The 15,576-nt window shown below is 44.1% G+C and overlaps 1 protein-coding gene across 3 annotated transcripts in view; it reads right to left on the bottom strand.

Annotated features, from left to right (window-relative positions):
* Positions 1–2,329: 2,329 nt before the first annotated feature.
* The window catches only part of THEMIS2 (thymocyte selection associated family member 2), a 101,086-nt gene continuing 87,839 nt past the window's right edge, over positions 2,330–15,576 (bottom strand). For all 3 annotated transcript variants that reach the window (XM_056557289.1, XM_056557287.1, XM_056557288.1), the window contains exons 5-6: positions 7,320–7,461; positions 2,330–2,836 (exon numbers count right to left, since the gene is read on the bottom strand). In XM_056557289.1, the coding sequence (XP_056413264.1) occupies positions 2,772–2,836; positions 7,320–7,461 (207 nt within the window). In that variant the 3' untranslated portion in view covers positions 2,330–2,771. The remainder of the gene's footprint in view (positions 2,837–7,319; positions 7,462–15,576) is intronic.

Genomic DNA, 15,576 nt, shown 5'->3' with positions numbered 1-15,576 from the left:
AGTAATCAAAAATTCACATAAACGCAAAGTATTACTGATAAAAACTACACATCATGACGCAAAAAATGATACATCCCGGTATACAGAAAACTTGAAAAGTTACAGGGGTCAAAAAAAAATCTTTTTACAGTAGTGCAATAATAGAAAAGCTATGTAAATATGGGTAATGCTGGAATCGTATTGACCCACAGAAAAAAGATACTGAGGGGGGGGGGGGGGGGGGGGGGGCATTTACAAAGAGTGGTGTGCATTCTTAACTGTTTTAGAGAACAAAAGTTGCGGTGATAGTTGCGGACGTGCACCAAATTTAGCAAACGGTGCTCGGATTTTGATAAATTTCGCTGTTGCAACTTCTAAAAAAGTTACAGATTTTGTGTGTGGACTTTGTGCGGATTGTGTGTGAAAAGTCGCATATACCCTGACTCAAAAGTCGCACAGAAAATGTAGGGCTGGGCTGAATTGACCTGAGAAACTCTCTATTTCTGGGATCGTGCAACTATTTTGCGGCATTCGCACATAAATCAGTGACACTGCACAAAGTGCTCTAAATGGGTAAAAATCATGGAAACGTTTCTAAAGCATTGTCGCACAAAAAGTCGCACAGACCCATTGTGTGATAAACATAGAGAAAAAAGCGGTCTAAAAAGCTTTTTAAATGTCTCGATAAATCCCCCCACTGGCCCTGATTTACTATTGTAAACCTGACCTGTTTTGTCGGGTTGTGCACTAGAATTTGGCGCATTGTGCCACAAATTGTGTTTGGGCAGAAAAATGTAAAAACTTTCCATTTTACTCAGAAAACCCGAAAAGGGGCATGTAGTCGCCAAAAGGGGGCACGTCCCTGACATTTTCAAAAAATCCTAACATATTTACTAAGGTTTCCACAGAAACCGGAGCAGTTGTAAAAAAAAGCAAAATGTAGGAAAAAGTGCAAAACGTTAAGAAACAGAAAATAGCGTGAAAAAAATACTTGTTTGGTGGCGCCATAAATTTTGTGGTAAAACAAGCCCTTGAATGGCTCTGTGGATACAAAAATAAAACAGCTACCGTATATACTCGAGTATAAGCCGAGTTTTTCAGCACGATTTTTCGTGCTGAAAACACCCCCCTCGGCTTATACTCGAGTGAACTCCCCCACCCGCAGTGGTCTTCAACCTGCGGACTTCCAGAGGTTTCAAAACTACATCTCCCAGCAAGCCCGGGCAGCCATCGGCTGTCCGGGCTTGCTGGGAGTTGTAGTTTTGAAACCTCCGGAGGTCCGCAGGTTGAAGACCACTGCGGCCTTCAACATCATCCAGCCCCCTCTCACCCCCTTTAATTCTGAGTACTCACCTCCGCTCGGCGCTGGTCCGGTCCTGCAGGACTGTCCGGTGAGGAGGTGGTCCGGTGGGATAGTGGTTCCGGGCTGCTATCTTCACCGGGGAGGCCTCTTCTAAGCGCTTCGGGCCCGGCCTCAGAATAGTCACGTTGCCGTGACAACGACGCAGAGGTGCGTTCATTGCCAACGTACTTCTGCGTCATTGTCAAGGCAACGCCTCTATTCCGGGCCGGAAGCGCGGAGAAGAGGCGCCCCCGGTGAAGATAGCAGCCCGGACCACCTCCTCTCCGGACCACCTCCTCTCCGGACAGCCCTGCAGGACCGGACCAGCGCCGAGCGGAGGTGAGTACTCAGAACTAAAGGGGGTGAGAGGGGGCTGGATGATGTTGAAGGCCGCAGTGGTCTTCAACCTGCGGACCTCCGGAGGTTTCAAAACTACAACTCCCAGCAAGCCCGGACAGCCGATGGCTGCCCGGGCTTGCTGGGAGTTGTAGTTTTGAAACCTCTGGAGGTCCGCAGGTTGAAGACCACTGAGGGCGAATGATGAGAAGAGGATGATGAAGGGGGGGTGTGGGGATGATGAAGGGGGGTGGGGATGATGAAGGGGGGGGTGTGGGATGATTACAAGAGGATGATGAAGGGGGGATGTGTGGGATGATAAGGGGATGATGAAGGGGGGGATGTGTGGGATGATAAGGGGATGATGAAGGGGGGATGTGCGGGATGATAAGGGGATGATGAAGGGGGGATGTGTGGGATGATAAGGGGATGATGAAGGGGGGGATGTGTGGGATGATGACAAGGGGGGATGTGTGGGATGATGACAAGGGGATGATGAAGGGGGGATGTGTGGGATGATGACAAGGGGGGATGTGTGGGATGATGACAAGGGGATGATGAAGGGGGGATGTGTGGGATGATGACAAGGGGATGATGATGAGGATGTTAATGACGGGTCTGGATGATGACAGGGGGGGATGAGGTATTTCCCACCCTAGGCTTATACTCGAGTCAATAACTTTTCCTGGGATTTTGGGTTGAAATTAGGGGTCTCGGCTTATACTCGGGTCGGCTTATACTCGAGTATATACGGTATGTTTCTTAAAAGGTGGACGAGGAAGAAAAAAAAAATTGGCTGTGTTCAAGGCCAAAACCTGCTGTGTCCTTAAGGGGTTAAAAAGGTCCTCCAGTGGGCATGAGCTCTAATAACAGGCCCAAAAGGTCCAGCAGAAGAAACCTCATTTAAAGTTGACTTTAGATCCAATCATTTTGCAATAGGTTCTATTCATTATGGGCTAATTTACAAATAACATTTAAGCTTATTTATTACATTCCCTATATGTGTGTAATAGTAACAATAATAAAAAGTTTACAATGCACAAACTCTGTATAGATAGCTGGTGGGCCCTCTTATTTCCTCCAGTGGCCCCAAGTCCAACATTGAGTACTGTTATCAGTTCACACTTAAATGCCAAAATTGTTCATCCACTTTCTCATAGCCATCGTCAGAGTCAGTATCTGTAAAGAAAGAGTATTTAAAAAGAATAAACAGTTAAAACCAGAGAAAACCACCTTATAAAATGTTTTTCTAGTTTCTCAAAATAAATGTTCTGGTATATAATACAGGAACAGAATAAATGAAAAATAGGGGTTATCAAACCTTTCCAGATTAAACGTGTCCGCTTGGAAATTTCCGCCTGAAGAATGGCGTTGCTCTTTCTTCAGGCGGAAATTAGAGCAAAACCCATTGCAGTCTATGGGAGACTTCAGTGTCCGTGCGGTCCTAGCGCCGACTTATTCAGTCAGCGCTAGCCGCACTCGGAATCTCCGGGCGGAAATTTTCTGCCCCGCGATTCCGTAGTCTGAACCTAGCCTAAGACTATTGATGTTTCATTACCTCTGGAACAGCACAGATCCCAGCAGAGCTAAAGCATTGTAGTACTGAGCTCACAGGTGTAACTTGTAGCTTCTGGGCCCCGATGCAAAATGTGCAACAGGGCCCCATGTGCCAAATATAATCCTGGACTCTTATGCGGCTGAAGTGCTTTGGGGCCCCCCTAGACACCAGGGCCCTGGTGCGAATGCTACCTCTTCACCCCTTATAGCTATATATGTCTCACAGGCACACCAGGCGCATACATTACCATTATACAGTAATGGTTTCTTTCGATAACCTACTCTCTAAGCCTTTTACAACTAAATTCTCATCCTGCATAAAGATGATAATTTACTTGATCTGGTCTTCTTCTTATGGCTTTGCTCAGTTTCTGAGCAAAGCCAGAATGCAGTAATGCAGTCGGCACTAAGACTGCATGTACATTGGTGTCCCAATAGATGGCGATGTATTCCAGGCTGATTCTGATGGAAGAATCATGTTTCAGTGGTGCAATTTTAGCGACGGAATGTCCAACACTGAAATTCCTTAGTGTGCACTTTTCAGCAGAATCCTGTTTCGTAGTGTGAACCAAGCCTCACTGCTGAATACCACAGAACACCTTTAGAGTCTTCTGGAGTCCATGCCTCGACAGTTCAGAGCTACTTTGGAGGCACAATGCAGATCTATGCAACATTGGGCATTATAATCTTAAAGTTTATTTGAATGTATTTAGGGCTGCAAATAACAATTATTGTTAAAATCAATTAGTTGGCCGGTTCGATTAATCAGTAAAAATAGCAAAATGGGTTTTACTTTAAAAACTATGTACATTAGGCATATAAAAAAAAGTGAACAACTCATAAAAACTTAGCATTAGGGTGCGTTCACATGTGCATATTTTCTGCTGCAGATTTGCTTAGCAGATTTTGCTACCCTTTAAAGTCAATAGGCAGCAAAATCTGCAGCAGCAGATCTGCAGCAAAAATATTCATGTGTGAACATACCCTTATGGTGCGTTCATAGAATCTGCAGCAGAAAATACGCACGTGTGAATGTACTCTTAGGGTAGGTTCACTCGTACAGAATCTGCTGCAAATATTGTGCAGCTTATTTGATACCCATTAACTTCAATTGGTAGCAAAATCAGTTGCTCAAAATATGCAGCACAAATATGCTGCAGATCCTGTATGATCTTGCTAGTTTGCCCAAAGTTTTTGGTAAAAATGACACATTGGGGGAGATTTATAAAAACCCGTGTAGAGGAAAAACTGACCAGTTTCCTATGGCAACCAATCAGATTGCTTGTTTCATTTTTCTGAGGCCTTTTTTTAAAATGAAAAACACATTCTGATTGGTTGCTATAGGCAACTGCACCACTCTTCCTCTACACAGGTTTTGATAAATCTCATCCATTATCTTTATTCTGTAGGTCAATACGGTTACAATGATACCCAAATTATATATGTTTTACTTCTTTTGATTTTTTTTTACTTTTTTTGTACAAAAATTAGCATGTTTAAAATTGTCCTTTTCTGACCCCAATAACTTTTTTATTTTTCCATATATGTGGGTGTGTGAGCACTAATTTTTAGCGCCATGATCTGTATTTTTTTTGTACCATTTTTGTTTTAATGGAACTTTTTTTTAAAATCAGATCTTAAAATGTTTTTTATATTTTCATACAGAAAAAATATAAACCCTGTTTCACGCCTCCAACCCACCCCGCATCCCCAAATACCAGCACCCACCCCCATAAGAACAATCCATGTGCGCCATCCTGTAAAATGTATGTATACTTAGTATAGAGAAGTCCCATGTGTCACCCAACCTAACTTTGCAAAACCAACTATCTTTAAGAAACCAAATATAAAGTGATACAAAATCTTATTACAATAAGGCAGGCACATGTAGCCACACATCCAGAAATAATAACAGTCATCTACACAGGAGATATTAAACATACAAGAATATAGAGGGGTGTGCAAACAAGAAGGGAGAAAAGGTCCTTGGACTGCGGGGAAGCCCCCTAAGGCTCCAATGTATGTAGGGTAATAGAGTTCATTAGCGGTTATCTGGACTTAGCCTATACTCATGCTCCCAAGAACCCCATATCCAGTGAAATTTACACATGGCCTTACGTTTTTTCATAAATCTTTCTTTCCTACTGGACAATAAGCGAAACCCAGGCAACCAGGTCAACAACCGTAGGGGGACTATCCAGTATTGAGCTATGAGTTTTCTGGCCTGATACAGTATTCGGAAGATACCCAGTTCGACCCCTGAGGGCTCAGTATCGCACCCTATGAGACCCAGTACACATGGCTTAGGCTCCATTGGCACAGCAATCCCATACACCGTAAGGACAAGCGAGAACACCTCCCTCCAGTAAGGAGCCAATGATGGACAATTCCAGACCATATAAAACAAGTTGGCCCCTACCCTACCACACCTTGGACAATTAAAATCAGGACAGAGACCTAGCCTTTGTAGAAGTGCCGGAGTTTTGTACACCCTGTGCAGAAGGAACATGGGATAAGCAGTTAGCTTCAGAGAGGGACAGCAAGTGAGTATGTGACAAAACAGTGTTCTACTCTTCATCCGACAAGGGGCCAAGATCCCCCTCCCATTTACCCCAAACCAATAAGGTAAAAAACTGTTCATGGTAACATCGAAAAAGTTGTGATAGCGTCATGAAATAACCCCAGAAGAGTCAGAATGAGTAACCAGTGATTCTAACACAGCATTAGAGTGGATCTCCAGCAACCTCGGTCTACCCTGTGCCTCATACACATGACATAGTTGTAAACATCTATAAGAGGAAGAAGGAACGAGGCAGCTTGAACTCGGCATGGAGATCCTCATAGGTCCTAAATACGCTGTTCACTCACAACAGCTCCAGTCTACTTATTTCCTTCCTTTCCCAGAACCCCACATCCTGGAAAGAATAAAAATTCAGACAGACCAGGGTTGTGCCACAAGGGCGTAAGTTTTGTACAGCCCGACATCCCAAGCATACTTCTAGCATGTCCCCAGACCTTACACAGCAACCAGGTAGCCTAGTGAGGGTACCTATCTCCAGGATATGTATTGGTATACATCCCTAGATGGGACTTTTTGATAGCTTTTTTTAAAAAAATTTATAATAAAAATACGCAGTCCTTGATTTTGGTATTTTTTTAGGTATACGCCATTAACAGTGCAGTTTAATTAACCTTATATTTGTATAATTCGGACATTTACGAACACAGCCATACCACATGTTTATTTTTGTTTGAATATTTTTTATTTTTTTATGGGAAAAAGGGGGGGGGGGGGGGGGGTGATTCAAACTTTTATTAGGGAAGGGGTTAAATCACATTTATTAATTTGTTGTTTTTACACAATTTTTTAGCCCCATAAGGGACTATTACATGCAATCCTTAGATTGCATACACTGTTCAATGCTATGCCATTGCACAGCATTGATCGGTGCTATCAGTGCTCCATTGCTTCAGCCTGCCATGGCTGACTGGAGCATTGGAGCACCAATTGGACTACGAGAAGGCAGATAAGGGCCGTCCACACAATCCACTCAGCTGATCGGGACTCCTCTGAGCCGCCAGGATTGTTTTTCTTTTACATTTTAGATGCCGCAATCAACTTTAAGGGGTTAATGCCGGGCACCACCCCGATCAGTGATGTTCGGCATTAGCCACCACCGGGACCATTCCACTATGACACGCGCTCAGCTTCTCAGTGCGCATCATAGAAGGGGAGTGGGTGCAAGGTGCTGCTCATCACCAATTGGTGAGCGATTCATCAAAAATTAAAATCATCGACAGCGATTTCCATTATCGATTATCATCGTTAACGTTGAATAATTGGTGCAGTCCAAAATGCCTTGGAAAAAAGTACAAAAAAAACCCTATCACAAAGTAATACAATAATAAAAATAAAGATCCTTCTATTTGTAGATTGTAAGCCCTCATTGGCAGGGTCCTCTCTCCCTCTATATCAATCTGTCATTTTACTGTTTCATGTTCAGTGCTCTGGAACTAAGAGCACTCTATTAACATAAATAAATAATATTTGCAGCACATGCTCTGCACAGAATGGTACTTTGCAAGTCAGATGACATTAACTAACCTTCATAAGAAGCTGCATTTCTTTTTGGTGTTGTACTATACATGTTCTTTTGTATATTGCATGTCTCTTTAATTCTTTTACTTCCTCCTGGAGACATATTTTGATGGACAGTGAAATTATCAGAATGGAAGGTTTCTGATTTCTGCAATGGGAGAAAAAAGAAAAGAAAACAGATTATTATGCCCAAAAACTTGTTACATTTTAATATATTTTAGGGAAGAAAGCAGCCCACTTTGAAATGTACATATATAGCCACTGCCATAACATGAGTGTGGAGGCACAACATCTAGGTTCTGCAGCGTACATCACTCTGTGGCCTTCGCATTTGAAGGTGTGATCCAGACAAGGGTAAGTAAGCAGTGGTGCAAATATGCCACTCATCACATTAGCCAGTTTGGACAGTGAGTGAAGATGGAAATACAGTAAAATCTCCCTTAGCAGACACCTCCCAATAGGGGACACCTCCCAAAAGCGGACAGTTTTTAATTCCCCGGCAGTGTCCCATAAGACTTAATGTATTTGCACCCTCCGAATAGGGGACACTCCCAATAGTAGTTGCAGAAACACCTGAAAGGGGAAAAAACACTCCCATTAAGGGACAAAACACTCCCAATAGGGGACAAAACCCTCCTATTAGGGGACAACCAGGCTTATGTGCCGGCCCTACCTTGTACACAGGGCCGCCGTCAGGGGGTACAGCCAATAAACTTATAAGGGGCCCAGGCCCCGATGCACCCGCCCCCCCTGCAGAAGCCCCAGCACAGAAACAGAAGACCTGCTTCTTTATGTCCACCAGCCACATCATTCACTCCTCTCCTTTCCTGATCTCCCCCCCCTGACACTTTATTTCCCCTGTGCCAAATCCATCCCCCCCTTTTTTTTTTTATCCCTGTGCTACATCATTTCCTTTTGATCCCCCCCCCCCCCCCCCCCGTGCTATTTCATTAAATTTACACAGAGGGTAATAAAGGGGGAATGATATGGCATAGGGCAGGGGGATCAAGGGGAAATGATGTGGCACAGGGGGTAATGTTGAGATAATTTGGCACAAGCCACAGGGAATAAGGTGGCACAGGGTATAAAGGGGGGATGAAATGATACGGGGAAGGGATAAAAGGTGATTAAACGGCACTCAGAGATTCTACTGTAATATTGCTTTTTATCATGTTTTATAGGTAATTAGAATCTGGAGTGAGTACAGGACAGTATTCAGTCATTCACAAAGATTTTTTCCTTCTAGGGGACATCTCTTAATAGGGGGACACTTTTTAATTCCCCTTGAGTGTACCATTGCCGCTCATCACATTCACTGTTCCTTTATGTAGGGTCCATGGCACTCTAAGCTGTCTGCAGTAATGTTGGCAGCGTCTAGATCTGTATATAGTGGTTTACAAGGTGATTGATATACTGATATGTAAGTGACGGCATACATTGAATATAACATTATGTATGAATGAGGCCATGGTAATGATAGAAGGAATGTATTGTGCACATATGGATTAGGCTTGCATCCAGCCAGGCCAGTATTTTTTTCATGTGCATTGTGGAGCATAGTACACGTTTTCTACACCTTAACCCCTTGGGGACGGAGGGTTTTCCAGTTTTTGCACTTTCGTTTTTTCCTCCTTACCTTTTAAAAATCATAACCCTTTCAATTTTGCAGCTAAAAATCCATATGATGGCTTATTTTATGTGCCACAAATTCTACTTTGTAATGACATCAGTCATTTTACCCAAAAATCGACGGCAAAATGGAAAACAAAATCATTGTGCGACAAAATTGAAAAAAATGCCATTTTGTAACTTTTGGGGGCTTCCTTTTCTACACAGTACATTTTTCGGTATGCGCATCCCGGCTCCCGTACCTGACCCGTTCTCCGTCTGTGTTGTCCCGGCGTGCGCGGCCCCGCTCCTTAGGGTGCACGTGCGCCAGGTCTCTGCGATTTAAAGGGCCACTGCGCCACAGTGGCGCAGCAGGCCTAATCAGTATCTTCACCTGTGCACTTCCTACTTATACCTCACTTCCCCTGCACTCCCTCGCCGGATCTTGTTGCCATCGTGCCAGTGAAAGCGTTTCCTTGTGTGTTCCTAGTCTGTGTTCCAGACCTCCTGCCGTTGCCCCTGACTACGATCCTTGCTGCCTGCCCTGACCTTCTGCTACGTCCGACCTTGCTCTTGTCTAATCCCTTGTACCGCGCTTATCTCAGCAGTCAGAGAGGTTGAGCCGTTGCCGGTGGATACGACCTGGTTGCTACCGCCGCTGCAAGACCATCCCGCTTTGCGGCGGGCTCTGGTGAATACCAGTAGCAACTTAGAACCGTTCCACCGACACGGTCCACGCCAATCCCTCTCTGGCACAGAGGATCCACCTCCAGCCAGCCGAATCGTGACACTGACATATCTATCTGAGCAATTTACTACCCAGATTCGATAGACATATAAAGACCACACTTGCTACGCAAGGACCTGTTCCTATTGGGGCAAATTCCCTCTATTGCTCACGCCCTCAACGCGTTTCTGTCACTCTATGGTGGGTGACGTCATCAGGATGGCGGGGAGCCCTATCTGAGATATATACTCATCCAAGGCAATAACACATACACATGAATATAGATCTTATATCCCGTGAATGGATTATTGCATAGCACAAGTATTATAAAACATCAATACACAGGAAAGCAATGTAGTATTAAGTAGTCACATTAGCTTGGTCACATTATTATGCGAGAGCTACATAGACCTGTGGGACTATTTGCCTGTAGAAACAATTTTTCCTGTAAGGAAAAAAAATCCTTTTCAGAGAGACATCATTTGATTCCAAGCGCCCGTAGTTGTCCGTCATAAAACATGGAAATCTACCTAGAAGAGAAAGACATTACAATAGCTAGTCTCTTGTTCCGATGCCCTGTGAAAGAAAACTTTAATACAGCTAGGCTGTTACTCACTGCGATGTTGCTCTCTCTCGCCTCTGAGCAGAACCTGCAGTATGCAGGGAGCCATGACTAACCGGCTACTGCTGCTCGCGCTCTGATACCCTGGTGTCTTGCCTCATATCCGGTTCCGGCACTCCCACGTCAGCTGTGGCCACGCCCCCTGCCTGATGTCGCCAGAGGGGGTAGGCTCCGGGATTCCCTTGTATACAGGGATTTCCCTCTGACGTATTTCTGAGTCCGCAAGTGGAATGAGGCTGTACATAGAGATATATGATTGCGGTCTCTGTTATACCTGTTTGTACATTCTGCGAGTATTCTCACTGTAGTATATAGGTTATGTTCGGAGGTATTATGGAAGTCCCCAGGACACACACCCAGCCTCTAAAAAAATCACATTATCCTTACATACAGTGGTACGATTTTGGCTAACCTCCAGCTGTTTATAGTGTAGTCTGCATAAGTATACTACTGGTCACATTTGACAGGGGGGGGGGGGGGTAATCACAACCCTCCTATGGCATCTGCCAACAAAAAGTCCAGGAGAACCATGGATCTAAGCTAAAGATATTTTAAATCTTATGTCACAATTTATCTCGCCTCCTGCTGTTTAAAACGTAGTCTGCATTGATGTATTCATGGCCATGTTTAACAGGGGCGTGTATGCAAGACTCACATGCCATCTGCCAACTTGGAGTCCAGGTGAATTTCAGATTATTCTAGGAATATTTTTTTGTACCCTTTAGAGGAATATATACTTCCTTCCAAAGAATACATACTTTTTTGCATGCTGTATGATTAAGTAGATAGGTGTGGGGATAGGGGAATAGAAGGAGGGGGGGGGGAGGGAGGGAAAAAGAAGATACACTGCTGGATTGTAATGTCATGTCTATGACAATTTTAGGCGGGGTGGGAGAGCTATCAAGGGAGGGGGGTCTGCCTAAAAGCTAGGTGTAGGGAATGAAGCGGGGCCCTAGGGGGGATCTATACAGACCCTATTATACCCTATAATTTGGCCCTATACCTAGGCGGGGTGGCCTCCCTAAAAAGGGCAGTCCCGGTCAGGAACCTCCTAGCTTCTCCCCTAGTACACCCTCCCACTACCTCCTGGGGACTGACTACAGTCCTCCCTAACTACCTCCCACACATCTCCACAAACACTCCGCCAGGTAAAGTCACTATAAATAACATCCAAAGTTTAAAGGGCACCTCTCATCAAAAAAACTTTTGATATATTATAGATTCATGTATGCAGAATAACTTTACAATTGCATGTTATTAAAAAATATGCTTCTTTCTATTAAATTTTCCACTTTGAAGAAATGACCACTAGGGGTCTCCCTACCAGTCCTGGCAGCAAGCATTTCAGACTCATGCTGGAGTCCTAAACACTACAAGCTGCCAGTCTGCTTTGTTCACAAAGGAGAACACTCAGAGCTGCCAACCTGCTTTGTTCACAGCCTGTTTGGCTGTGAACAAAGCAGGCTGGCAGCTCTGAGTGTTTAGGACTCCAGCATGAGTCAGGAATGCTTGCTGACAGGACTGATCGGGAAAAATACAATAGAAAGAAGCATATTTTTCATTAACATGCTATTGGAAAGTTATTCAACATTCATTAATCTAAAATATATCAAAAGTTTATTTGATGAGAGGTACCCTTTAACTGTTCGTTTAATCCCCTCAGTGACTTAGTTCCCAAATCATATATCCATCGACTCTCTCGTTGCTGTAATAATCGATCCAAGTCTCCCCCTCTAGGGTGTTTTTGTAGTTCTTCAATCCCTACAAAACGTAACGCTGAAACCTCTCCATCATGGTGGGTATTTACGGGATTTGCTAGGGTTGTATTCCTTGAATTTCGTACATCCCCTGTATGTTCCAAAATGCGCTTGCGAAATTCTCGTATCGTCTTTCCCACATATAATAATGGACACGTGTAGAATCCTACATAGATGATAAATTTTGTGGAACAGTTTGTAAAGCTCTTCACCAGTTTATTTGTATTAGGTATCATTTTAGTTTTATGTATAAAATTGCAGGCTCGACAGTGTCCACATGCAAAGCACCCTTTTGGGGTAGGGTTACTGTTGAGTCATGTCGTTCCTCTGGACTCCGTTGGCAGATGACTTTTAACTAGATAATCTCTGACACTTTTTCCCTTCATAAAGGTAATTTGTGGTTTATCCACATTGGCATCTATGAGGTCTGTGTCAATACTAAGGATGTGCCAATACTTGTTTATTACCGCTCTTATCTGGTCACTTGCCTCATCGAATCTACCAATAATTCTTAGGGGACCACTCAGTGCAACATCTGGCTTGGGTATGAGTAGTTCTTCCTGTGGTGTTTTCAGGGCATGTTTATAGGCCCCCCTTTCCCTAAAACGATTTCTCATGTCCTCTGCTTGTATTTTGTATTCCGCTATTTCCGAACAGTTCCTCCTGAGGCGAACTTTCAGAAATTAGGGGCCCAGGGTGGCAGCTTTCCCACCTCAGGAGGCTGTTGGTAGATGTTTCCTTTCGGAATACTGTGCTCTGTAGGACACCATCTGACCCCCTACTTATTTTCACATCAAGGAAGGCTAATTCAAATAGATGTGTCTCGTGTGTAAAGAAGAGACAAATCTCATTCCTATTAAGGGACTGAATGAACTCCTCAAATTCTTCTTTTGATCCCCCCCACAAGATAAACACATTGTCGATGAATCAAACCCATATGTGTCCCATATCATAAAATTTTTCCCTCTCGTCCGAGAATGTTATAGTGGCCTCCCACCACCCCAATACGATGTTTGCATAAGAGGGGGCACACGGACTCCCCATGGCCATCCCTCTTAATTGGTGGTAGGTGTGGCCATTTAACAGAAAGTAATTCCTCGTCAGCACAAATTCTAGTAACTCTAGTACAAATCTGTTATGTTCCACAAACTGTACCCCCCTCGATGATAAGTAGTACCAGGATAGATGCACCATAGCTACCAGAAATAAAGATAAGTGCAAATAGTGCTATAAACTTGATACACTATCATGTCCAATAGGATGGTACTTGGACAATAGACTGTGCATTATTATTGATACGGGACGTGTACATTGTGCATACTCATAAGGGTCAGGTGCAATTTATTGATGGTTCAGAGACTATGCACTTTTACACCAAACGATAAGCACAGACACCTTTGCCTAGTGAACGTCACGCACATTATGTGGAGGACAAGCGAATTCACAGATTGATAAGCTGCTAACAATTGGACAATTGTGAAACTGTACACCAGGTGTGAAGGAACACCCGAGGGCATGCAGCACTTTCACTTATGTGGCAACTTATCAGGAAGCTAATGGTGACCAACAATATTGGTTTTATGCTATAAAGACGAAGTGTGTTATATAAATAAAAAAAAGTGAAATTTTAAGGTTCATACATAGTCATGTGTATATATATATATATATATATATATATATATATTTCAGAATATGTATAGCTTCTGAGCTCCGCTCAACTTATTAATTTGCATATTCTCCCTTTGCCTCCTCATTCTGTTTTCTGTCCTACTGAGCATGTGCTACTTTCTGCGTAAAACCGTAAGCGGCGTGCGGCGCAGCTTCTCAGCCCCTGCCACTAGTGTGCAGCACATCCCGCTGCTAACTTCAGCCAAACTGCACTCACAGCTCCTTCCTCTTTTCTGCAGGCTCCATACTTGTTTTCCTGCACTGTCACAGGCAGTGACAGCTTCAGGTGTGCCCTGTAGAGGTCACACACATGCTGTGTCTTTATGGGTCCATGCACATTCCTGATTCCGATCTCCCTCCAATCCCTTCCAGTCACCACCTATTTAAGGGCACTTCCTGTGGTGCCTGAGCAATATTGTAGCTTGTCTACTTGCAAAGATTCTACTGCTGTTCTGATCTGCTGTGTTCCTCCCAATTGCCTGTTTCCTGATTCTTTCTCTAGCCTGACCCCTTGGTCACTGCCTGCTTCTCCAGTATTTGACTTGGAATGACGCCTCTGTCTTCTAGCAAGCTTATTACTTCTAGCTGCACCTGTGCTATTCAGCTCTGCTGTTCTATTAGCATCAGCTCTGTTATAGCACCAAGTCAGTATTGCCTCATTTGACTTTGCCGCTGCACATATTCCATCTACCGACAGCTCGCCCCTCCTGTCTGTTTCCCTGGTGCTTGGTACCAGGGCGTTCTGGCCTGCTTGGCCAGCTGCCACTTAACCAGGACCACTTTTGTGGTAGCGACCTGGTGTCTCCCCTGTAGCTAAGACCAGCTTCCGCATCCTGGAGAGGGAAAGAAGGGGGAACCCTTAAACTCTGCTCCCAAGTTTGCCCCAAAGCCAAATCGGTAAGTGGCGCAGTGGACCATAAAACAGCGAGAAGGAAGAGGGAAAATATGCATGCCCAAAATAGACATAACCCACCCGCGTACCAAGCTGCTTATTAGCATAATCGCAAAAAGAAGAATAACAGTGCGATGACGCAACGGATCGGCTCGTTGTAGCCATCATTTTAATCAGTGTCACCTGCAGCCAGTACTGGTTAGTGCTGGTGACACTTGTGACCAGTTTCCTTTAAACCCCTTTTAGGCTACAGTATCTCACATAAGTGTGTACATCCCTTGCATTTTTGTAAAGTACAATGCAAAGTAGTGAGTGCATAGCCTGTATAAAAGTGTCAAATGTTGCTGTCCCCTTAAAATAACTCAACAAACAGGTATTAATTTCGAAACCTTGGCAATAAAAGTAAGTAATCCCTTAAGTGGAAATGTCCAAATTGGGCCAAGGGCACTTCCCCCTTCCTGTGTTGCCTGAGCAATAGTGTAGCTTGTCTATCTGCAAAGGTTCTGCTGCTGTTCTGCTGGGTTCCTCCCCATTGCCTGTTTCCTGATTCTTTCTCTAGCTTGACCCCTCGGTACATGCCTGCCTCTCCAGTATTTGACTTGGATTTATGACCACACCTCTGTCTTCTAGCAAGCTCATTACTTCTACCTGCATGTGTGCTATTCAGCTCTTTTGTTCAAAGCCAAAACCGGTAAGTGGCACAGCGGACCATAAAACAGCAAAGAGGAAGAAGGAGAGTATCCATATTTATGAGCCGAGCAGAGCTGCCCAAAATAGACATAACCCTGCCCGCTCCCCAAGATGCTAATTAGCATAATCACAAAAAGAAGAATAACAGAGCAATGGATACGCTCGTGGAAGGCATCATTTTAATCAGTGTCACCTGCACTAACAGCCAGTACCACTGGTTAGTGCGGTGACACTGGTGACTGTTTGCTTTTAAACCCCTTTTAGGCTACAGTATCTCACATAAGTGAGTACACCCCTTG

This window comes from Hyla sarda, chromosome 2 (assembly GCF_029499605.1).
Source record: "Hyla sarda isolate aHylSar1 chromosome 2, aHylSar1.hap1, whole genome shotgun sequence".
NCBI classification, from domain to species: Eukaryota; Metazoa; Chordata; class Amphibia; order Anura; family Hylidae; genus Hyla; species Hyla sarda.
The sequence above is the reverse complement of the archived record's forward strand: the minus strand, read 5'-3'. Positions and strand labels throughout refer to the sequence as shown.